At 39.3% G+C, this 25,603-nt stretch overlaps 2 protein-coding genes across 6 annotated transcripts in view; one reads left to right on the top strand and one right to left on the bottom strand.

Moving 5' to 3' along the window:
• Nucleotides 1-717: 717 nt before the first annotated feature.
• LOC115422460 (D(4) dopamine receptor-like) lies at nt 718-5,546 on the top strand. Its single transcript, XM_030138815.1, has 2 exons — nt 718-1,782; nt 3,745-5,546. Exons 1-2 carry the CDS (start codon nt 718-720, stop codon nt 3,898-3,900), a joined length of 1,221 nt encoding a protein of 406 aa, XP_029994675.1. The 3' UTR covers nt 3,901-5,546.
• The window catches only part of kcnd3 (potassium voltage-gated channel, Shal-related subfamily, member 3), a 141,325-nt gene continuing 119,739 nt past the window's right edge, over nt 4,018-25,603 (bottom strand). For 4 of the 5 annotated variants that reach the window (XM_030138920.1, XM_030138921.1, XM_030138924.1 and 1 more), the window contains exons 4-8: nt 15,337-15,438; nt 11,850-11,882; nt 11,648-11,740; nt 10,620-10,879; nt 4,018-7,161 (exon numbers count right to left, since the gene is read on the bottom strand). In XM_030138920.1, coding sequence (XP_029994780.1) covers nt 6,987-7,161; nt 10,620-10,879; nt 11,648-11,740; nt 11,850-11,882; nt 15,337-15,438 — 663 coding nt within the window. In that variant the 3' untranslated portion in view covers nt 4,018-6,986. The remainder of the gene's footprint in view (nt 7,162-10,619; nt 10,880-11,647; nt 11,741-11,849; nt 11,883-15,336; nt 15,439-25,603) is intronic. The other variant, XM_030138925.1, reaches the window with a different exon arrangement.

Below are 25,603 nucleotides of genomic sequence, written 5' to 3' on the forward strand. Positions count from 1 at the left end.
TTTACATTCATGGTTTTAGTCATTTCTCTTACAATAATGAACACAATCTACTGCTTGGCTGCTCCCTTAAGGTGTTGCCACAGTCAATCATCTGCTTCCATCTGACCCTGTCCCCCTGCATCTTCTTTTGCATCAACTACCTGCATGTCCTCCATCACCACATCCATAAATCTATTTGTCTCCTGCCTGGTAGCTCCATCTTCATCATCCTTCTCCTGATACATTCACTATCCCTCCACTGCACATGTCTGAACCAATGAATTAACAGTATTTCAAGATTCAAGAAGAGTTAAACTAAAAGAAAACGCATCATTTTAGTTACACCAAACATTCACATGACGAGACCGAACCTAAGATGAAGCGGGGGGGGGGGGGGGCTGCAGTCACTTTAACAGGACACATCAAGGTCAGACAGCTCCTCCACATGTTGCTGATTGCACTCTAATCAGCCTGGACCTTCCATTCAGCCAATCACTACTCTATAACACAAGTCAACACACTTGAATAAATTAATTCAACCTGCTGAGCCACTTCACTTTATTCCCATCTGTTATGTCCAATTTAACTCGATATACATCCAAGATGATGTACAGTTGTTTTAAGCTCACTCGTGTGAAGCTTACCAATGTGGACTGCATCTAGGACCATGTACAAAAGAATCATTTCACATTTAATAGATTTTCTGTGAGAGGATCGAAGCTTGAAAAGGTGCGTAAAATGATGGATGCGCACTCTTTGTGGAATGTAACAAACGCGCATAACCAGACTCAGATGGACACAGTTTTTCTTATATTCAACTGCACAGTGTTGACTTTGACTTTAGTGTTAGGTTTGCCTGGAAACTTGTGGGTTTGCTGGGTTGTTTTCCGAACCAAAAGCCTCCAGAACTGTAATAACGCGCTGCTGGTCAGCTTGGCCGCCAGTGACCTCCTGAAGTGTAGTGTGGACACGCCGCTGCTGCTCTTTTCTTTGCTGTATTATGGGAAGGACAGTGTGGTGTCGGTGTCCGTGTGCAGCCTGCAGCAGTTCACCTATGCCCTGTGCAGCTGTGTGCAGCTGCTCACCCTGGTCAGCATCAGCGTGGAGCGCTTCCATGCCATCGCCTTCCCCTTCCAAACCGAGAGGCGGAAAGCGAGAGTCCGCCTGTGGATCCTGTCCATCTGGGCATGTGGCCTGCTCCTGGCTCTAATCTCTCTGACTCTGTCAAAAAAAGCTCCTTTATACATGCTCTGTCGGCCACACGTGGGCTGGCATGGTGGCGGTCATGTCCAGTATTTGGATCCATTTGGACCCTACGTGCTGGTGCCGCTGTGGGGGCTCTCTCTCGCTATGATCGTGACCCATTACGTGAGGATATTTAAAGTTGTCAGAAAGCACCGGAGAAAAGTTTTCAACCGGGGTGTGCAGCTGAAGCCGACGGTGTCTGCGCACGTCTGGAGCCAGCTGGCGCTTTCAGCACCACGGACAGCGCAGGGCTCCTCCAGGTCCCTGCCCGCCGTGGGCTCCTGCAGCCCCGTGTCCGTCCGCCGGACCCTGCTCCTGGTGACCGAGCACAGAGCCGCCTGTGAGGAGCCCTCCACCCCAGAAGCCCCGGTGAGACCTCCGGACATTGTGGGGGCGGTGTGTCTGTTAACACCCGGTGCCAGAGAGCGGGGGAAGAAACAGATGGAGGGGAAACTGGCACAGCGTTTTGGATACATAATCATCGCGTTCACGCTTTTCTGGGTTCCAATGGTGGTTATTTTGTTAATAGACGTCATCTCATGGCAGGACACGAACACTGTGAGTCTGACACTGTTTCATTTGGCCTATTAACCCACTGCAGAGATGGGTACTTGGCACCAATGTGGCAACCCGGCTGCAGATAGTGAAAATTGCACAAAAATAATTCATAAGGAGTTTCTAAAATAAAAGCTGAAGTAAATTAACCTCCTTAGACCCAGAAAATATCAGTAAAGCACAAGCTTTTTTTTGTTATTTTTTTTAAATAAGTGCCGATTTTGGAAACATCCTGATGCAACAGTTTTTCAAATGCAGTTTTTAAATTTTTTATGGAATGTCCTTTGTGGTGGACAGTTTTCTTTTCTTTCTTTTTTTTTGTGTAAAGTTGTGAAACTCTTGTCCACAAATGTGGACAGAAAACCCATAGCTGGGTCTTAGGAGGTTAAGGACCCCTAACCAAGATAGATATTACTATTATATTTTATGCCAAAGTCATAATGTCCCCTGTGAACTCTATATACCTACATCTGACAGATGTATATGAAGATAAATATAGATATTGATTTAGATACAGGTATAGATTTACTAAATCACACAGCATCACAACAGTACCATGAAGTTGTAATTCAATATTTTTACCTCTTCTCATGAAATAATTGTGACTGTGATTTATTCTCGACAGGTAAAGTGTAACTGGAACTCAGTGTGTAATCATTACATCTGGTCATCTGATGTGTATAAATAGGAATACAAGGAGGAATGTGTCAAAAGAAAAGAAAATTATTTCAATTTTATGGGCAACAGTGTATACACATTTGTACTCAGCTTTGGAAATAATTCTTAGATCACCTGTTTTTTTCCCCAAATTCAATATTAAAAATTTTCAGTAGATATTTTGTTTTGTTTTGGAAACTTAGTAAAGTGGCTGAATAACTATTCAACTTATTAATGATAAGATGACAAAACCTGATAGCAACAAAATACATATAATACATTCAATAAATTCTGCATGAAAGCACAAAATACTGAAACAGGAAATTTGCACTTGTGAACACACATTTTTGAGACACCACTCTTATATGCATGAGTAACATATAACAAATCAGTAAAACACCCCAGCCAGCATGTCCATGTGGGCCCTAGAAGGGTCCCATTTGGGTTTGTCCGCAGTTTCCATGGTGACCCCACATGTGTTTGCCCATATCAGAATCAGAATCAGAGATCTGAATATATCATATGATTTATTCTTCACACTATTTATCCCACAATATTTATCTTTCATGCCATTTGCACTACTTCTCATGTTATTTGCACTACTTAAATTCTATGTTTTACATATATCTTAGTTTGCAATACTTTTTCTTTTTTTACATAAATAACCGTGCCTTTTACTGATGTTTGTTGTCTGTCTGTAAATTCTTGCACTGAACCTGAAAGCTTTGCCTCAATTTCATTGCACTTGGTACAATGACAATAAAGAGATTCTGATTTTGATATGGGCAAACACATGTGGGGTCACCATGGAAACTGTGGACAAACCCACATGGGACCCTTATATGCAGCCCAATTGTAACCCTTCTGGGGCCCACATGGACATGCTGGCTGGGACCTGTTTATTATAACATCCAGTAAAATTATTCTACACTTTCCGGACAAAGTGTAGACTAATTAAGCTCAAGTCCACAAAAGAAGATGCAGAAAATGCATCATATCACCATCATACTATGGTCCAATCATTATTTTCAAAACTGCAGGTACTCTGTTGTCCATACAGTTGGAATAAAATGTTTTACGTATTCTCATGATATGATTGTGACAGTGTGATTTATTCTTGGAAGATGAAGTGTAACTGGACCTCAGTATGTAATCATTACATCTTGTCAAAGGTGATAACTGATACCTATGTGTATAAATAAGAATAAAAAGAAGAATGTGTCTGAAAACAAAATTATTCCAACTTTATGGTCAAGTGTCATATTTTGTTACAGTGCTCTATTCTAAACCTTGTCATGTTTTCCACAGTTGCGAATGGAGCTGGAGACGTCAGCCCTGGTGCTAACCTGTGTGCAGGCTGCAGTGGATCCCCTCATCTACACATTAGTCACACGGCAATTTCGCTCTGAACTCCGCAAACTCCTGTCCTCCGTCCCACGGTGTCCACTAAAACCAAGAGCCTAAAGATTTACCTGTTTGACATTAAAATATGACACATGAACAGCACTTCAGGGGAATACACATAACTCTTCCTTGTGATTATTACGCACGTGATTTAGAGGGAGGCAAAGGAGAGACAGATTTTGTATTTGTGGCAGATATAGATGTTTTATCAGGCGTTTCACAGTCGGGACACAAGACAAGGTCATAAATAATATCCAACACCTGACAAGATACGCACAGCAGTAGTCTCAACAACGACAGGTGGCATAGGAGGGCAAAGCAAAGAGTGAGAAGAAAACTGACTGAGTCCAGAAAAAAGACAATCAAAGGAGAATACATAACAGAGAAAGAGAGACAAACACAATTACAGACCTCTGTTTTTGTTGTTTGTAAATAAAAATGCAGTTATTTGACACTTTGAGCAGAAAGATGCTTACATAATAATTCAAACTGTCATCTGAAAGTGCAACTGACACAAAGCAACCTGTCTTGAAACAGGGAAGCAGGAAATTATTCATGTGAAATCACTGTCCAAGCAACAAAAAATACAGGGAATCTCACTTCTGCCGTTACCTATGTCATACCCTTGTTGTAGTTTTCAGTAGATTCTAAATGTCGAACTTGATGCTGTGAATATGAAGTCAATGTCTTTAACCCCACGCTGAAAAATTACACTGAGAAAGTTCAGACTGTGTGCTTGTCTTCTTTTTTTAGTCCACGTACATCACTGCACAGTTTGACTCTAATACTGATCTAGGCAACTGTTGTTACTGTGTACAGTACTAAATTATCAGCAAGAGTACTAGGTCACTACTAGAAGGGAAAACATCCTGGTCCAACTCTGTGGGATATTTTCGTCTTACTTTGGGTTGGTACCAAACTGAGACACTAGTCTAAACGATATCACGGTCTAGTGTGTGCACTGATATGATACCTATGTGCCATTATATTCCCAACCATATTTTTAGATATGAGGATGATAAGTGTTTTTTTAAAGTCTAGTATAAAGGTAAAACCAATCAAGCTTTTCAGATGTGTGATGTCTATCTTAACACATAGCTTTTAAAAGACCATGATACATTTACATCAACTACATATGGGGGTAATAATAGACCAATTCTAGTATTGCTTGTTAAATATGATATTGGTCTATAATGGACAATATGCTGATATACTGATGCATCTCAGGTCCTGTATGTGTGCTTTTAATCACCATTTTGTGTCATCTATGTGAAGCAGAAGTGGTTGCTTGTCTGCAGGAACAAAAGTTGCTCTTCCCTGCTTTGGTGAAACCCACCCAAAGACAGACCCAATGTCTGTCTGTGGAGTGTTTGACTCAGGATGACATTCAGGATGAAAAAGGCCAACAGAGAGGCATTAACTATGAGGTTAGCAGAGCTAAAAGGTCAGTGTCCATAGTTACAAAGGTCAGCTTTGATGGGCTTTGATGAGAGACACTACTAAAGTTACATGGTGGGGCGGTGAGTTGAGAGAACAGACAGAACAGCATGTGTTCTTGGTGACAGAGATCTGTGGATGGCTCATCCAGTGTCCTCTGTATCTCTGTGGTCACCATTGCAACAGACTTCCCTGCTTCAAGTTCTCCAGAAGATAAAGTAAAAAAAAAAAACAAAAAAAAAAAAAAAACTTTAAAACACCAAGGAGGACAAAAAGTACAAACACCAAGTTTCCTAACCACATACAGTACACATACTCAACAACTTTGAAAAATGCCCGCTGAGTCTGGGGAAGAAAAAACGTTGACAGCTATAAAGACTACTGAAAGCATACTGTTGTTCACACAGGAGGTAGGGATACAACAGGACAACAACGAGAGAAAGAGAGAGAAGAGAGTAAGGAGGAGAGAAAGACAAGAGTGAGGGAAAGAGAGAGCGAGAGAGAGAGAACGAGAGGACAGCTTCACTGGTTCTGCCAAACAATGGTCAAATATTACAAAATATTCTATTAACAATATTCACAAAGAACTGAGGCTCAGGACAGATTTGTGTCAGAAATTCTCAGCAAATGCCTTGTGCTTTTAGTTGTGGTGGTTTAAATCCAAAATAGACTTTTTTGGTACTTTTCCAAAGAATTGAGCAAGTCAAGGTACGCAGGCTGTCGAAGAGCCCAAAGGGAGGAAAGCGGAAGGGAAATTCTTAAAAGAAGAACTACAAAAAACAAATAAATCTCTCTTTTCTCCAGCAAAACAGGCACATATTGTGTAAAAGGCTCATGGCTGAGAATTTTGGACAGAAATATGTACGAGGAGCCCTTCAGAGTGGCAGCTAGTCAAATATACCATATACCGAACTGTAGAGACGTCCAGAAGAATTGAAACTTGAGATTTCAATCAACTGACACAAACACATACACACTCGCACACACTCCCAAACACACACACATACAGGCACATACCTCCTATCCAAAACTTCACAATTCCTCTATCTAGCAAAAATTCACAATCATCCATTCACAAATATGAAACTCTAACACAGACACACCTATCATGTTTCTTCTTTTAAAGAATTTTCACTCGAGTGGAATAATATTGGACCTGAAAAGGAAAAGTGGCATATTTATCTATCAACAGGTAAATGGACCAAAATGACACAAGGGTAAGTAAAATATATGGAAAGTGTTTGATCATGTATTTGTTGTTTTTCCCTTTGTTTATTCCTTTCTTTTCCCTTTTATCTCCTGCTAAAAAAAAGCACTGTAAGAGACCAACTGAAGTGAAAATCATAAAAAGGTGCTTCGTGCACAGTGACACTTGACTTACTCTGGGATCTCTAACACTTGGGAGGTTCACGCTCTCATATATTCTTTATCTAAATGACTCTCCCCACTCTTTCATCCGCACCCACTCTCATACGCACACACATGCATGCCAACTGCTAACATGAATATACTGTATCTAAAAGCCATCCTCCGTCTGTACAGGGAGTCCATGTCGTTACAGTACATGACCAGCAGAGGGCAGGCTCCACCACAGCCAGACCAGGACTCTAAACGCCTTCTCCTCTGTCATTCCCAGTCTCCCTCAATCCCTCAGTCTGTCTCACTGAGTCTTATCTGTCCTTCTGCGTGACGCGCCTGCACTTTAGTCTTCACAGTGCCGACACCTTCACAACGTTCTGGTGGGCGGGGCCTGCAGGGAGGTGAGCGTCGCCCTCTGGGGTCGTCACCGGTGGCGTGGGAATGCTGATGATTGCTGTGGTGATCTGACTGCTCTGGCAGTTGAGTGGCGCTGGGTCGTCTACGCGCATGTTCAGACTGGAGCGGCTACAGGACAGAAAGCAGGAGATAAACCCGCTTATCAGTGCATAGTGTGGACCAGAAGGCACTCATGAGCTTTAAAGATTTATATAAGTTAGTGGCTCAGGTCAGTCTGTGGAAGGCAGAAATTGTCTTTAAGAACAGTTTATATCCATCAGTAAAGACACTGAAGAGTCTGAAGAAATCTACAGTGGGAAAAAGTTTTTGGACACTCCATGTATTTGTGATGTACTGCATTAACAATCACTCTTAAGTCATTGAACTCTGCTAAGTATTGTTCCATTCTCCAAACCAACATGCTCCCTTCTGCATGTGCTCTGTCCCATCGAGGTCAAAACTGGATGTTTCAGCCAAATAACGAAACACATCCAGGAGATGACAAGTTGAAACTGTCAAGAATTTAGTTTTAGTTTTATTTGCATTTGTTTGTTCTTATGTAGCCACACCTTTTGAAACATAAAAAGAGATTTTTCCACAAATATTTCATGATAATATTTGAGATTGTGTACAAATTTAGGTGTATCCAAAAACCTTTTCTTTTTATTTACTTTTTTATAAGTATTTTAAGATGTGACTTTACTGTATGCTAATTCAACAACACATTTAATCCACTTTTAACCCCCAAAGACCTGAAACAGCTACCGAAGACTAAAAGCATCTCCTAATACAAAATGTTTAATAACTTTGGAACCACTAATCCTAGTGATGCAATAAAATATTTCAGGCAAAATGTAGTTTCTCAGCTTTTCATTGTTTTGTTTTGTTCAGATTTGACCCATTTGGACGTTGAGAGGCTCCGTAGTGAATGTGGAAACACTGTCATCTTCTACAACATTGAGTCACCAGTAAAACCCATGTAGTCTGGCAAATGACAGCGGTTGAAGATGCTTGTTTTTTTATGTTTAATTAATGATATATTGTGCTTATTAAATTTGCTCTGAATTTACTGTAAGCTTTTATGAACATCTATATGATCAATACATTACAAATAAGAAAATACCTGATTTTCACTGAAAAATCATAGAAAATGGTGATAAATTGCTTAGGAAAGGTTAAATTTTGAGAATAATTAAACTGGAAGTCACCACAAAAATAGGTCTAGGTCTTTAAGGGTTAATACCAAACCCACCGAGAATCAATTGGTTTTAGACATTTAATAAACATACTGATAATTGTTTTGTTAAACTCAGGGTTCCTACAGGTTTCTACAAGTTACATTTAAGACTTTTTAAGACCTTTTTAAGACTACTTAGAGCAGAATTTAATGCCCATTTCATGGCCATACTGGCAAAAATTTGTGACTCCTAGAATTAGGAAACATATTTATTTACTCCAGTGCCTTGATACCCATTGTTCTGCGTTATTTCTCACCAGGAGCTGTAAAGTTAGCAATAATTAGTTCCTACTTTCAATATAAATTGTCGGGTTGGAACGGGTGGAACTGCGTAGACTAACGTTACTTTCATATTTAAACAATACAGTGAATAAGTTTATGGCAACATAACTTAAGACCAAACATATAAAATTTAATACCATTTAAAGACTTTTTAGGCTATTAAATGCAGATTTGTAAATTCAAGACTTTGTAAAACCCCACAGGAACCCTGTAAACTACATATATTTAGTACTTCTACTAAAGAAATTACCTAAAATTATCTGCAATATTAAATATGATGCAGACATTTACACTAAATTTATTCACAGCCGAGGGCCAAAGTGTCACTGACTGTATGTGACCACTAAATGGAGTAGTGAGTCACTCTGCTGGTCTCCTATTGAGTTGAAAACTAACTCTAATGCTAATTTGCTAAGAAACCAGTTGAAAAAGTGACAAAGTGTCAAAAACAGAAGCATTGTTGTTTTCACCAGTGGACACAGCCTTGAGTTAAAAGAATGGAGTCTGATACTGAAATCACAGTTTCCTCTACACGGATGAGTTTAATTATGAGGCTTATGAAGGTATAAACATTCACAGTAAAATCACCTCCATTTTTTGTACAGTTTAACTCACTACTCCCTCTAGTGGTCACTTAAAACCCCTGGACCACTAGAACAAACAGACTCGGTTCTCATCATTACAATCCAATACACTGGCATCTTTGGCGTAACTTAAGAACTCTATATCCTTAAGAATGTAATAATAATTTTAGGTATTTTTTTTAAGATATAAAAGTAGAAATTCCATATATAGGTCCTTTAAGTTCAATAGCAACAGAGATGTTAAAAAAAATGCAAAAAAGAAACCAAAACCAGTGTATGAAATGGCCGTAATGTGAATACAGGTTAAAAATTCTCTCTTTTAAAGCTGATAACGTATAATCACAATGATTCAGAAGCTGTTGGAATCTCACCACCCTCCTATTGCCAAAATGACTGTGTCAGTATTTAATGCAGGATTGAGGTTACAAACTAATGCCTGAAGAAAAAACCTAAACACAGAAACTGTCACGTCAAAAGCTAAAGCAAATGAATGATTTTTCCAAAATTAACTGGAAAAAAATCTGTAGGGTTGTTAATGCAGTTAATCTCCTGGAGAAAATCCCTCTTATTTAGTATGACCAGAAGTAAGTGAACCACTCACTTATAATGTTGTTGAGACTACTGAAAAGTAAATAGATTGGGATTTTAGAAACAGGGTGGCATGAAGGCCTGGTTAATGTTATTCATAAGCTGGTGCAACATGCAACAGCATTTACATCCAATAACAAGCAGGACTAACAGGATTTTCGGGGGAAGGCAGCTGTGTGTTTATAACTTTATGTTTTGAAACAAATCCCCTTAATAACATTTGGGAATAACTTCTTTTCCATATAGCATATATTTTGCTTGTTTTGCCAAATATCAGATCAGCAAATGACTATGCTGCATAAGAAATGAAACCATACAAGCACAGTGAGTGAGAAAATGACATCTAAAATTTACTGAATATTAACCCTGTAAAGCCTGAACCAATAAATCACTGACAGAAATTTCCAGTTCTTTGAAACTGGAGCCTTTATTGGTCCTTCTGCACAACTAAAAACATTTGTTTTCCAACTATCAATTTCCATGTATGTGTTTCAATTTTGTATCATATTTGATACATCAGGTCTCAATGCTCAAATATTATTATTTTTGAACAAACAAAAACATAATATAACACAAACATGTCTAACAAATTGGTAACTCCTTTTCAAAATTGGCAAAGTTCTGCCTCCTTCCTCATTAATGACAATCTTGTTGTGTCACTGGAAAGACCTCTGGTGAACGAATTCCTCCCCCCTGGTGGATTACCCATGTATTGCATGTATCTAATTGTATACATCAGGTTTTTCAAGAAAAAAAGAAATATCACACTGATCATGTAGAGGGCTTCAAAACTCATGTATCAAATATGATACGTTTGTCATTACAGGGTTATAATGTTATAACCAAAACACAAACAGAGTATCTTTGCAGTTTGCTTTGGGAGTTGTTGCCCTTACCTGGTGCTGAGGGGCTGGATGTGAATGGTGCTGAGCTCCTGCAAGCCTTGTTGGTGTGTGTGCGTGTGCGTCAAAGGCTGCATGTGAGCTGGGGCACTGGCATTAGGTAAAGGGGTGTGGTGCTTCTTGCTTCGGCGGGTGCAGCATGTGCCTGTCATGCCGTCTTGGCTGGAGAGGGAGGGGCTTCGCGATGGGTAATTCTGCAGCCCCCCCTCCAGGTAGCTCTGCTGATAATACTGCTCATCCACAAACTCATGGTTCTGCAAACACAGAGACAATGACACCAGGAAAGGGAGGAGACAGACAGAGAGAGAGAGACATAGAAAAGATCTGACGTTTACAACATTTATATTTATGACTGTGTACCGTCAATGGCTTGATATAACAATTTTCTGCTTCACAGTGTGTGTTAATAACTCCTCAGGGAATGTATGGTTATTTCTATATAGATACTGTATGTGTACGGTTACTACGTGTGAATGGAGAGTGTGTGGATGCGCTCACTTATTGGAAAGTGTGTGTTAGAAGTTGGCTCAGAACACACTCACATTCGTGTGTCTCTTTATGTCGTCCATTTCCCCGCACGTACAGGCAGTTTCAATGTGTGTTTGTGTACAACTGTATGCTACCCTTATCAGTGTCTTGTCATTTGAGTTGTACCACATAGAAACAGACATGTTTATATCATAAATCCAGACAAGCGTGTATCATAGGGGACACGCAATGTACTGGACATCACGCTACGGTGGTCTGCACTTTCCTACATACACTTACATGAACTGCAGATCTATGCTCATTATGCTTGGCTGTCAGACATTTTCCCCTAATAAGCACAATCAGAGCAAAAATATGGATGACTGCACTGTTGGTAGTCTTATTACTATTATTTTAAAATGCGCATTTAATTTGAATGCGTACATAATGGGGGAAAAGCAGAACAGATATAACAAAAAACAAAAGAAAAAACTGAAATATTGCTATTATTAAATTATGTGTGTGTGTGTGTGTGTGTGAGTGTGTACACTCACAGTGGTTTTCTCCAGACAGTGCAGCAGGTGGTGGTGCTGGCTCTCTAACAGGGAGGTAGACTTGCTTAACCGCTGCTCCTCCTCGGTGGAACTCTGTTAAAACACACATACACACACATAGAATGAACAGCTCCATGCGTTTTCCTTCAGGAAGACTAATCAGATGTGGGAGTGGGTGTGCGGCCGGCTGCTGTCTCTGTACCTGATCTGAAAGGTTCATCTTGTATGGAAGTTGCTTCAGTTGGAGAAGGAGACAAAAAGCAGAACAGACAGGTAGAGTTTTACTAGTGTTCACAGCCGAGCACCGAGCACAGACAGCCGTCAGAGCCCCAGTCATGCCAGTCAGACACACGGACATTACTATTCTCACTCTGAGAGCCATGTCTGCTAACATCAGTGGAGCCGGTGCATTGATCTGCACCGGAGGAGCGACTTCTTGCACAACTCCTAATGAATATACAGTTTATACAATTCATATAAAAATTTCCATCGTGACATTTTGCCTCCATCTCTGTTACTGCAAAGGATGGCTACAGGCACCTCATTAATGACTTGTTTTCCATATATATATATATATATATATATATATATATATATATATATATATATATATATATATATGTTTTTTTGTGCCAGGGCTTGTTTATGTGTATATTTATCTGTGCATAAACTAAAGACTGCTATTTTGAGTTCAAATACAAAGCTCATTTCTAGGCAGAAGTGAGGTGAGTCAGCGAATGAGTAGACTATGGTCGGATGTGGAGCCTCGTAGAAAGCAAAAGAACCAGCAAAGACAACAGAAATATCATTATTATAAACATACTGTAGTTTTTTGTTCACCTTCCTGCATGTCCAATAAATAATTTGACTGTCAAGTCTTGAGGAAGACATGGTGATGAAAACAAAATAACAAAAGAATCCATTTGTGAAGACCAAAAGAAAGAAATGTTATTTAACATTGGTGGTTTTTGCACGTAAACAGGATACAAACTTTGAAATCTGTCATGTGAAACATCTAAAACCGTCAGGAGTCATATGACAGATTTCTCTGCATTACTTGCTACAAACACAGGCCGTAATAGCCTCAGCTCCGGCTCTGCGGAAGGCGTCTCATCAGTATATCGCCAACGCTGATGCTGTCAGAAGCACAGTGATGCAGTGATGTTTCGCATATACAGAATTTCAATGGGTTGCGTCAGTGTTTCCCAGAAGAATGCATTGGGTTGTTTGTTAAAAAAATAAAAAAACAACAAAGCCAAAATGTACTGCCCTGATCCAGCATGCTCCATAGCACTGCCGAAAGGCAAGTAAAATGCCATGTTTGGGAGATTTGTAGGAGCAATTTTCTGTTTGTTAAGTGTGTGGTTTGTGTTGTAAGTAGAGGTATCTTTGCTGAGAGCGTATATTCCTGCACTGATGGCGCAGTTTGTCCTAGCCAACCACTCACCTGCATTCATGCTGCTTATTCTTTACCTAACACAGCAGTAAAACACAGGTGTTTAGGCTGAGTTATTTCTGTCCATCTCTATACATGAGACTGGAGGCCCGTATCAGCAGTCTGTCTGGAGGCGGCTACGGCTCACCACCCAGGTGGCCAACATACTGTAGAGAGTGGAAACAGCTTGATCTGCTGAGCGACAAACCACACAGCACCACGCTGCATGGTGCTGTACATGTTGTAAGTACATCAAAACCAAGTGTAATTACAAAATTACACTTGGGTTTGACAGCAATTAACATTTTATTGAGGAGGAATATATCTTCATGCGAGCTGTTGACTTTTGCCATAAGCAACACATCTGTTATCCTCACCACCAGTGACTAAGTTTTTCTTGTTAAAGGAGTGATATTTTACTTTTTTAAATAGAATTATGCATTTTAAAATATTTCCCCGTGGTTTAAGTAAACTGTAAATGCTCTGCTTGGGTCTGAATTCTTCATTAATTCAACTCCACAGGTCCATCTTCAACCGTATTTCTTAGTAATGACACCAGAAAGGTCGTTTTGAGCGCTGGCCCTTTAAATGCAAATGAGCCACTTCACGCCCCACCAACCTCCAGGTTGTTGGCTGTGCAGCTCTGTCTTTTTCAACCAACAACTGAACCTTTTGGACATATTTTCAGTGTGGACTACAACCGCTGCTGCTGACAAACAATTATGTCATACTCTGAGAAATGTTTGTTGGAAGTCTTGACCTTATAAGTGCAAATGTCATGACATAACTAGATATAAAACGTAACAAATTAAGCAGGAATTGAAATGAGTTGTAGAAATCCACTCAATTTTTGCCGGAATGAATATAAAGATAGCTTTGCAGCACCTGGAGGGTTCAAATTCAAACTTTTGGAACTATTAGGGTCCGAATACACAAATAAATGTACCAAAGACTAATAAAAGTGGGTTTGGCAAAATATGAGCCCTTTAAGCTAAAACTGGCCATTGAGTATGATACAGGACACACAAAAAAATAAACAACCAAGCAAACAAAAAATGAAAGATCCATTTATCCATGCAGAAGGTAACTGACTGCTCATGAATTTAAATAAGCCAGTTTAGTCAAAGAAGTGGAAAACAGACAATTTTGTGTTTAGTCAATCTGAAGTTAGTGATGCAAAATATCCAAAATAGGAAAACTTTACTCTCATTTTATTGTCAATATTATTGCTTATTATTACCTATTGTCTACAGTACAATGTTGTGTATGGATACATTAAGTACTAGTCCTGTGGAAAAATGGTAATATTCTACAATTTCAGCTCTACTATCAATACAACTTAAAAACAAGAATCTATCTACGCTGTATTAAGTATTAAATGAGCCTGAGAAATTATAAGATATTAACTACATTAAATAAAATATGTTTTTGTGAGTGTCATAAAGAACATCTTCTTCATACATTTTCATTCAAATACTACGTTTCTCAATTAAAAAACAATGAAAAAATTGAAGATCTGCCCATTTTTATTTATCTGGTCCCAAATTTAATATGTTTGCCTGTTTGATCAAAGCACTGCAGTAGTTTTGCATAACACTACAGACAAACAAAGAAACAAACAGATAGAAGTGATTAAATTACTTTTTTAGTGGAGGTAAATACACATAAACCTCATCCCCAACCTTTGAGGTGCAGCCTGTTGTAAGACAATAATATGGAAATAATAAATTAATCAGCCATTGCTTGAGTGTAAGTACTGCTACTGCTGCTACTAAAGAGAAAAGGAGGGAAAAACAGGGAGGAGAAAGCACTTGTTTTTGTTTTGTGCTGTGTCGGCCCCAGGCCAGTGTAGTGCTTGTGGACCGCAACATTTTTGTGAGGCAAGGAACATCCTTGAGTTGTGTTTACATTTCCTGCCGCATCGCCTGAAGCCTGTTCCTTAGCTGGGCAGCTGGGTTCAAAGATGCTCACATTAGAAGTTATCGAATGAAATCACAGTTTGCTGCTCTGATAGGATGATGTGTGCATTCTAGGAACTGATAAATAAAGGAGGAACAGCAAGGCACACATCCAAATGTTTGAGTATATTCCTCTCAGAGCTGCTTTACTTTGGATAAAACATGGACAGGTCAATGTTCCTGTGCTGCCAGTACAAATTTAAATATGTAATTTTGGGGTTGGGTAATTCTGACCAAAACCATAACAAGACACCAGTGAAGCATTGAGGTGTCTGTGGCTCAGAGGGTTATCTTACCGTAAGCTCCAGAGCTTCGTTGAACAGGCCGTTGCGTTTGCTATGAAGGAAGGCACTGGAGCTTCCTGTCTTGGATATTCGTATCCTGGCCAAGCGGGCTTTCTGCAAAGAACAAGAACCCAGAGATACCAAATGTCAGTCTGTGTATATACCACACTCCATGTCAGAGTGAATGGGAATTATTCTGACACATCCCTCTGATTTAAGCTACAGCGCTTTCACATGCTTGGCGCTTTAGTTGTGATCTTATAGATCAAATCAAACATGTGCTTCAGTCATTCACTTTGATCTGTTGCGATAAATTCACTCTGATCTCCTGGAACACTTATGAATGATTTATGCTGACTACATGATACACACTCCTTGGGTTGAAAACCAGTTAGAAGAGCAGCCAGGAGGCGTGCAGGTAAGACTTGAATGAATTGAGCAGTTAAAAGTGTCGCTCTGTATTTTGAATGATGACTTGAATTTATTTGAGCTTCTTATGGCTTTTTATGTGATGCTGGGATTGATTCGTTAAGTAAAATAAATCAAAGAAGCATCTAAGACCACAGTGTTCTACATCTTCACTCCAGAGCTACTGTATTCATGTTGACTTGAATGCATCTCTACTCTTCAGTTGTGTACAGTACTGTTAGTGCACAGTCCAGCCTTTACTCTTTTCTCTCACTTTCACATCACTCCCTTGGGGAATTCAGCAACGAGACAACGAAAAGAAAAAAGCTTTATGGTCTGTAGATAGTTTTTATACATACATCGTTCTTAGAGACTGCTGTAAGAATTCTGAAATACTTTAGCTCTACAACCAAAGCACACTGCAGTGACTGGATGTGCATGGAGACATGTCTGAGAGCACATAAGATTGGCAAGGCAGGTTTATGTGGAAATATGTGTCTCAGTAAAGCTCTCAGTTATCAAAACAACTGCTTTTACAGGATAGTGTAATCTGAGTCACTCATTCCTCAAAGGCCTGCCATTTTCTCATCAAAGTCAGGAGTTGGGTGACAGGTTACGTGAAGCTTCAAAGTGAGTGTATTTCTGCGTTTCCACTGGTTTATGAGCTAAAAATAAAACACTGGTTCCAATGAACAGAAATTGGTGAAGAATAATGTGAGCTTTGTGAATGCTGAAGAGGCAGCAGTCTCCTTTGGTTGGCTGCTCCTCCACTTCAAAGAGGTTAATTGAGTCTGTGGATATCTTTACATGCACATATATATACACATATATACATGCATGCCTTGTTTTTATAGCTGAATTTCCATCTAATTTTATACATATGAGCCATAGAGAGGACCAGCGGATACATGTGTGTGCCACACTAACATTATGGTAATATATGATAATTTGAGCTCATCCCATCACTTGAGTTTCATTTAAAACGTGGCAATGTTTGTTGACCTGCAGGTAGCGCATGCTGTGATTTAGTAATCTAAAAAGAAGCAGGGGAGATAAACAGAAATGCATGTGAGCACACACATGCTGTTAATCTATAGCGCAAGCCAAAGTCCCTTAACTCGGTTTACCATCTTATCTATTTTGGTTGCACTGAAAACAGCATGTTCCTATCTTTTGGCTTTTCCCCTCTCACTTTCCTGTTCTCCTTGACAAGTTTCCCTTCCTCTTTTTGTGCCCTCACACTTTAACACCTATGTACATTTGTGCTGGCACAGCATTCCCATAAGCCTTTGGGATAACCCTTCTTTATGATCTGGCACTGTGCTTAGCCAATAGCAGTATCTCTCTGGGGTCACCATGCAAACAAGAGCCTGTGACTGTGGCGATGGTTGCCAGGCAGCACAGGGGTAATGGAGGGGATGTTACGTACATGTCCCACTAGATTGAATCTACTTCTGCAGTTCTCTGATAGATTCCCTAGGCCTCTGGGACCCGGGTGCTTCTGTCTAAGGCCCATCTGTGCTTTCAGGCACATCCGCAGCACAACAGATTAAGCCTGAATTGCTACTGAAGCATCATTCACAACACAGGGAAGTGTAAGGAAACTACAGACATAAGGCTTTCATTAACGTAAACACACATACCTTATAGATGTTACATGGCCAAGACTGTGTCTGCTGCATAATGCATCACACATAGACACACGCAGCACAGTCACATAAACCCCATATATCACATGAACAGAGCAAACATAGTAAAAGTAATATCATCTGTTCAGTTGGAAAGATTAAAACTTTTTCACAAGAACTGTATTTCATCTCCTACAGATTATTCTTTGACCAATTCACAGAAACACCTGTCATATAAACTTTAGATGTTTTGAGACATGATCCAAATGCCATAAACAGTGTGTACAACTTGGTGATTTTTAAAGTTGTTTTTTTTGGCCCAGATTTTAAGACCATGAACTAGATGTCCTTTTTTTTTTTAAATGTATTATTATTTATTTTTTTTTTTTACAGGAAAGTGAGAACATTTTTTATTTAGGACCCCAGGCATTTAAGTGTAAAATATTTTTTTTTGATTTGACTTTTTTTATGCAAAAATTATGTTTTATATTTGTTTAATGTGTTACACGACTAAAAGAAACAGCCATCGTCAGCCTTTCAAAGAGAATGTTCAGTATCATTGCTTGAAAGAGTCCAGATGTTTTCACACAGCAAAGCGCCAATGCACTGAACCAAACACCCCTTCTCTCTTTGTTTTCCTTCTTCTTGCCACCGAGCCACAATTTAGGATCAATCACACTTTTAAGATTATGGCTATAGGAAGCTAGCCAGCACAAATGTTTCATTTTAACACTGCTTGCTGCCAGCTGAGGGATCTAAACTGGCATATCCTGAAATGATTAAAAAACGCTACATATCCACTCAGCTCCCATGCCATACTCCACTGAGCATTGCCAGGAAGTTTTTTTAGAAGTTCATTTTTTAGTTGAAAGTAAAAGTTAAAAATTCATGGCACCTTGTGAGTTTCTGCTTTGCTAGACTGCCTATATAGGATCTGGCTGAGTGAAAAGTGGAGCAATTGAGCTATGAGACCAGATTAGGTTCTGCCTCAGGCCTGCCTTGGAACCATACAAGGGAATGGAGACCATCTGATGAGGAAACACACCCTCTACCACACACATTCATGTAGATCGCTGAGGAAAAGTCTCATTTTGTTGTGCAGCTGCCACTCATCTCAGGAGTTGCTTTTATACTTGTTGACATTTCTGCCACAAGGAAAACAGTCAGTTGCATACTCTAAGGTATGGTGCTGTAAAATAACACACACTTGAAGGAGCAAACAAAGATAACAAATAGATAGGAAAAGACGGATTTTGGGAGAGACTTTAGCTAAAATGGACTTGTTGAAAATCCATCTGGGAGTTGGTGAAGCAACGGACAATGGCAAGAATTGATTCTGAGGGAATCAAGTCCTCAAAAACATGTGGTCCACAGATATCAGCCTCTCTGCCTCAAAGACAGCTTAACCTCGGACTAACACCACTCAGAGACAAAATACCTTTGCTAAGCTGGGATTACCTCCACTTTATAGACATCAGAACCGGTACAGGCTTGCAGTGGAAGCTGCTGTGATGCTGATGTTTAGGATGTTTTTCCACATAATTCCTAGCACTACTCTTGACCCCCCTTCAGTAAAGTCCTCCCATCAACATCCCTTCATCTCTGGATTTGGTCTTGCCATGTGCAGTCGACTTTATCGATTCTCTAGAAGGTCAAAACACTCTCAGCTAGAAGTCATCTTTGCCGTTTGACTTCAACCTTCCGAGGGAGGGCTAGAAACAATAGTGAGGTGATTTAGAGCAAAGGGAGTGTGGGACCAAGACAGGGAGAGGGAGAGAGAGAGAGCTTGTTTTTGTTTTGTTTATGCCATGTCAGCCTCAAGTCAATGTAATGCTCATGAACTACAAGAAACAGTAGTTTTACTATTCACTAAGTTTCAACATGCCAACTGGACTACACAGACAAAGATTTCCAGTCAAAGTCGTAAAAACATAGGCAGTAAAATCAAAATAGAGATTGAATTTGTACAGAGACGAGAACAAGAATGGACGAGAAACAAAGAATTGCGTAGATTCTTCAACTCCACACCTACAATTAGAAACAGGATCTACCAAGAAAAACAGGCAACAGACTATATATTCAAAGGAAGATTTACAAGAAATGCCTTCAGGAAGCAATTTATTTGTATAATCCTAAAGAATATTTATGTCAATTAATCCAACATAATTAACCTCCTAAGACCCAGCTATGGGTTTTCTGTCCACATTTGTGGATGGAAGTTTCACAACTTTATACAAAAAAAAAAAAAAGAAAAGAAAACTGTCCACCACAAAGGACATTCCATACAAATTTTAAAAACTGCATCTGAAAAAACTGTTGCATCATGATGTTTCCGATATAGGCACTTATTTAATAAAAAACAAAAAAAGCTTGTACTTTGCTGACATTTCCTGGGTCTTCGGAGGTAAAGTAAAAATCAAGTGGTTGGATTTGATATGGATTTGATGACACTGCTAATCATCCCAAAATGTCCCAAAAGCTAAAGTGTTTTTATTTTTAGTTGGTGCAAGAAGCCAGCCCTCATATGGTGGACTGAAATGTAGAGAAGCATACATTATGGTCTTCAAGTTATTGAAAGTGAAGTCACAGAAAATGGGTAAATCTTTCCTAACATGTTCAAAAAATGTGAAATGCATCTCTGTCAGCTGTGATGTAAGAGATGCATGACGAGTGGGTTTAAGATGGATTTTGACAATCCAACAAACACTAACACGTACTCATTACTTTGAAGATCCACTGCACAAGATTAAGTAGGATTTAGGAGGATAGAACTACACAAATGGAATGTAATATTCATAATTATGCCTTCATTAGTGTATAATCAAGCAAAAATAAGAAATAAGAATTGGATTTTCATTTACCTCAAATGAGTTGTTGATATCTGTACAGGGGGAGGTCATCCATCATGATGCACCACCATTTTTCTATACTTGTTCTTCTCTTTCAATGCAAGTGTTATCCAGTGTTACGGCACATTACCTTCATCTACTATATCTGAGTATGAACTAGAATTTTAAAAAAGCCCTGAAGAGACAAAACAAAAGTAGAGGTCGACTGATATGGGTTTTTCTAAGGCTGATGCCAATATCTACAGCTGATTTTTGAGTCTGAAACTGAAGGCCAATTTTTTTTTATTTTTTTTTTTTTTTTAAAGCACATTGGCTGTAATATACAATTGAAACACTCATATAATTAAGGTTTTTATGCAGCAATATAAATAAACTTATTAATACACATACACATAGAACCCTTTTAACATTAATTGAACTTCAAGTGCTGCCCACACAGTTGCCTGATCAAATATCTTATAACATTTTTACTACTGATCAAATATTGGCTTTAAAGAAAAAAATTAAGGCCGATGACCAATATTGAAAAGAATCAACATATCATCTACTTCTAAACAAAACCCAACAAAGCTTTTTGCACCTCTTTCTCACAGTATTCAGTTGGTTGCCATCATACACTGAACTTTAAGTATAATATAAGGAGCTAAAAAGGTAGATCTTCAACAAATGATGATATTCATTTGTCACAATTTACATGAAGAACATTGGAGAACATGTTCTTCTCCTGAGACCAATAAAGAGATCCGAGGCAATCACTACATGTAGACACGAGTATGAAGTTTTTAATTTCCTGTTCTCCTGTTTTAATCCTTCAGTGTCACTTGCCCTTTATGGTACTTCATTAATATATTGCTCCCTTTGAGGTGTTTGTAATTAGATGCATCAGGGACTTAACCTTTATGTAAATAAGCTCTGCAGAGCCTAGAGATTAAAGATTACATAATATCAGTTCCCGGGATCATGTATCAAGACAGGAAAGTGTGTCCAATTCATTGTAGAACAAAGGTGGTGACTGTGAACAATATATGGAGGAGGGATAAGTTCGATGTGCTACGTCTGGGTTGTGTGTTCCTCTTTGCTGCACACAGCAACTGGTGGCATCGTCATGCATCTCTCCTGTGTGCATTGAGATTGATCAGGGGCTGTCTCTCCACCACCACCCAGATGGATGGCTAATTGTAATGGGAGCCCAGAACAGCTAACAATTAGACCTGAATGAAGATGGATGTGGAAGGGGGTTGGGAAGGCTGAGGGCTAAGCGTGGAAGCAGAGAAAAAAGAGGGAAAAGACAGGAGGATAACTGAGGAGGCTGGAAAATGCAGTGGGACTAATGCTGCACCTCCTCTCCTCAATAATTCCTCTCCCTTCTCTCCCCTCATCGTTTAAGTACTGTGAAAGGCAATCTTGAATGGCGATCTTATTTTACTCTCAGTTAAACACAGCCTTATTCTAAGAAATGATGTGAGAAAGAATGGATTCTCTGTGAAATACAACCAGGTGCAGGTAATAAATGTTGAACAAGTGACGTTTTGTTCACAGTAAATGACCAATGACATTTGTTAAATGGTTGGCTTAATGGCTGAGAGGGTCATATGTCATCAAGGTTATGGAGCATTAAAGAACACTACATGCTATGTAGTAGGTAGTAATGGCATATTGAAGGCTATGGCAGGCTTGAGTAATTCATAGCTCGGGTGGGGCATTAAAGATCAGAGCGGTCGTTAGCAGTAGAAGACTGAACCATACAGTGATAATGGCTCCATCACACAACCTCTGTACTGAGGTTACACTACGACCGATGGTTGTTTCCAAACCTAGACCTGACGAACATTAAATTACTGTGATGTAAGATCTAATGAGCTGAACACATGTCTGCAGTAGTTGTTTTAAAGAGTAATGCATTTTTCAGTAGCTACACATTGACTAGAAGAAAAGGTTTCACTTTATCACCAGCTGGGACAGGAAATCAAGTATATGTCAAAGCACCTACCTATACTGTCTGCTCAAGAAGCTGAGTGGATTTAGCTATAAGCAAATAGTATTCCACTGGATAATTACTGCAGTGATTACTATGTTTTGGCTGGAAACAAGTTATTTAACCCTTACAAATACAGTGAGGAGCTTCTCATTTCTTAAAAAAAACATCAGTTTGATAGAGAGCATGAAGATTAGACTGTGTTTCAATTAGGGCTGGAGCAGTTCACAAACCCAACGGTTCGGTTCATATCACAGTTTAGAGTCAAAGTTCGGTTCAGTTCAGATATTTTTTTTACTGCAAAAACAATTATAAAAACAGACAACTACAACTTTGGTTTCCATTTATTATAACTTCAAAATGCTCATAGCAAGGAAGTTTCTGTCAAAACTTGAACTGAAAGCAGTTTTCAAAGGACCAAAGATAAAGAAAAAGGTTGAAAATGAAATATTCTGTACTCAGTTGATAAATTAAAGGGCAAAACACATCAAGAAGCTCCTTTTTTACAGTGCTGAACTAAACAAAGCATAAACAAACTAACGCATGAGCTTCTCATGAACTTACAATTTTAAATTCCTTTTTTAAAAAATTCGGATATCTACATTGTCTGGGGACAGTGCAGACCTCTTGGCAGTAACTATGTCCCCAGGTGTGGAGAAAATTCTCTCATGAACTAGCTTAACACAACACCATCTACTCCAACGAAGCCTTTTCCACCACTGTCACTAGTTTAGCATGCCCTGTCACATGACCACACTGCCTCGTCTAAGCCTAACATTTCCTGACCAAAACTTTGAATGGAGATTTGGTGAATTATATTGTGTTTCTGTTACGTTAAATGTAAAGACAGCAGTTGAAATTATGTAGCATGTTAAGAGTTTTTGCAACTGAACTGCAGCATCTGTGCATACTGAGCCGTAAGTTGCAAGCCGTGTGGTTCATGGTTCAACTGTGGACCGTTTTACCCCTAGTTTTAATGGATAAAGGTCATGTGGTCTGATGAGTCCAGGCTGACTCTGTTCCAGAGTGACAGCCGCATCAGGACCAGTATGACAGGAGAGGCAGATAAAGTCATTACCCATCATCCCTAGTGCCTACAGTACAAGTCTGTGGGGGCAGTGTTATGATTTGAGGCTGGTTCAGTTGGTCAGGTCTAGGTTCAGCAACGTTATGTGTCCAAAAAATGAGGTTTGTTATCTTACGTTACGTATAAAGAGAGGCCACCTTGGAGATTAAAAGAGGTTGGTAGCCTGATGATTATTCTACTATAGATCTGTTCATAAATTTAATCTGTAATGGTCAAAGCATCATCTAATCTGACATTCATAAGTTCAGAGATCAGAGAAGGTGGATTTAAAGATCTAGACGCTGTGTGTAAACAACAGCATTGCCAAAAGACTAATGAAGAAACACCCAGCAATCAGTCTTATTCTTAAAAATGATGAATGAAAGACTATTTATTTTTGGTGTATATACTTATTCATATTTGTTGTTTTACATTATTAACATGACAAAATCAGAACCTTTGATAATGATTACTTCAAAATAATGCTATTGCACTTTCCATCTACAAAATATACAGTATATGTTATATATTAATTATGGCACAAATTGGACAAAGAAAACTGAACTGTAACCCTAACCCTCATCTGAAAAAAGAACTGGTAAAAATACCATTAAAATACCAAATCAATAAGCAGTATTGACAAGAGTAGTAGTATTGATAAAATCTTACCGATATCCATCCCTAGTTGTGTTTGTGATTTTATGTGTATGTGTGCTTATATGTGCACTGAGAGAGCACAAACCTCCGCTAGGTTAAAAGGTCAAATTATGACCTATGTTTTTTCCTTCTTTTTGTCCCTTGGTGCCACTGGATTGTGTAACTGATTGTTACTATATTGATAAAGGTATTGGTTCTTATTTGTAAGGAGGTGCTAGTTGATGGTTAATTTATTTTTTCTAAGTGTTACCATTCTAATGTTCTGGCCTGGGATTCTCAAACGTTAAAGCGAAAAACAATTCAAACCATTATCCCTTTGCATGGATCTGCTCAATGATCAAAATCAAATCAAATCAAATTTTATTTATATAGTGCCAAATCATAACAAAAGTTATCTCATGACACTTTACATATAGAGTTGGTCAAAACCAGACTCTAAGCCAATTTAGAGAAACCCAACAGAAACCCTCCAGGAGCAAACACTTGTGACTGGTGACAGTGGCGAGGAAAAACTTCCCTTTAACAAGCAGAAACCTTGAGAAACCTGCTCCTACTTGTGAAAAACAAAGCAGTATTTTGTGTGTAATTGCGCTGACAGACAGACTGAGTCTGACAGAAACACAGATCATCACAAAACCTTAATTGAGGTAATGAAGCTAACTAAATATGTAATTTTGTATGAATACCAGTGGTTTCAGGTGCAAAAGCTGAAACCACGCTTAATCTTGTTTCTAATTAAAGACAGAGATGATTCAGAGATTGCATTTTCTAAATGCTTTAAAATACCACATATGCCAACTAATCATCATTTTTGGCACTTAGACTGTTCTTTTCTGTAGTAATAACTCTCATTAGGGTAAAGGCATCCAGATAGAATATTATTAAGGCAGTATTACTAAGGTATTTAAGTCATGGTGTGGAAGGAGAAAAGCAATATATTAGATACAGATAAATCATGAACTGATTATAGGCACGATAGAGACAACTGTGTAGTGATCACAAGCTACAGTGGTCAGTTGGTGTAGACACTTGAGGTTTGGGTGTCGGGTATTGGACAGTGTGTGGGACACTGCACCGATGTGTGCGGACAGAGGGTGGGACAGTACAAGGTCAGGCTAAGCTGACAGGAATTATATGTGGCCACACACACATACAAACAGGGGTGTGGACGCACACACTTAAGATGCACATACAGTACATACAGAAGCAGGTGGACAGACACACACCTTCCTTCCAGCCAGCACCTCATCTGGGTGATAGCTATTTCAGGAAAGAACACAGCATTAGGACACACATTGCCTCCAGCTCTCCCCTTGCCTCCCCTGCTCCCTCCTTCCCTCTGGCCTTCCTCGTCATCACTTCTCCCCCCTCTCTTTCCTGCGTCAACGCTATACGTCCCATTCGTTTCAGTCTGTTTTCAATCTAGATACTTCTTCCAAAATTCAAACCCCTTTCCTGTCTCTTTGTGTCTTCTTTTCCTCCCAGCTCACAGCGGAGTCTTACTTGGCAGTCAAGGTTACGCTTAGTTAAGACTGGGCAGCGGTCAGGCCACGGTTGAACTGCAGGACTTTAAACAGATTTAAACTACAACCAGAGCATGTGCCGAGATGGATGGCAGTAATCACAGAGAGGCAGAGAGAGAAAGGCGAGGAGGAGGGGGGTGGATGGATGGAGGTGGAGGAGCAGAGATGAGGAG

The sequence above is a fragment of the Sphaeramia orbicularis genome, chromosome 7 (genome assembly GCF_902148855.1).
Source record: "Sphaeramia orbicularis chromosome 7, fSphaOr1.1, whole genome shotgun sequence".
NCBI classification, from domain to species: Eukaryota; Metazoa; Chordata; class Actinopteri; order Kurtiformes; family Apogonidae; genus Sphaeramia; species Sphaeramia orbicularis.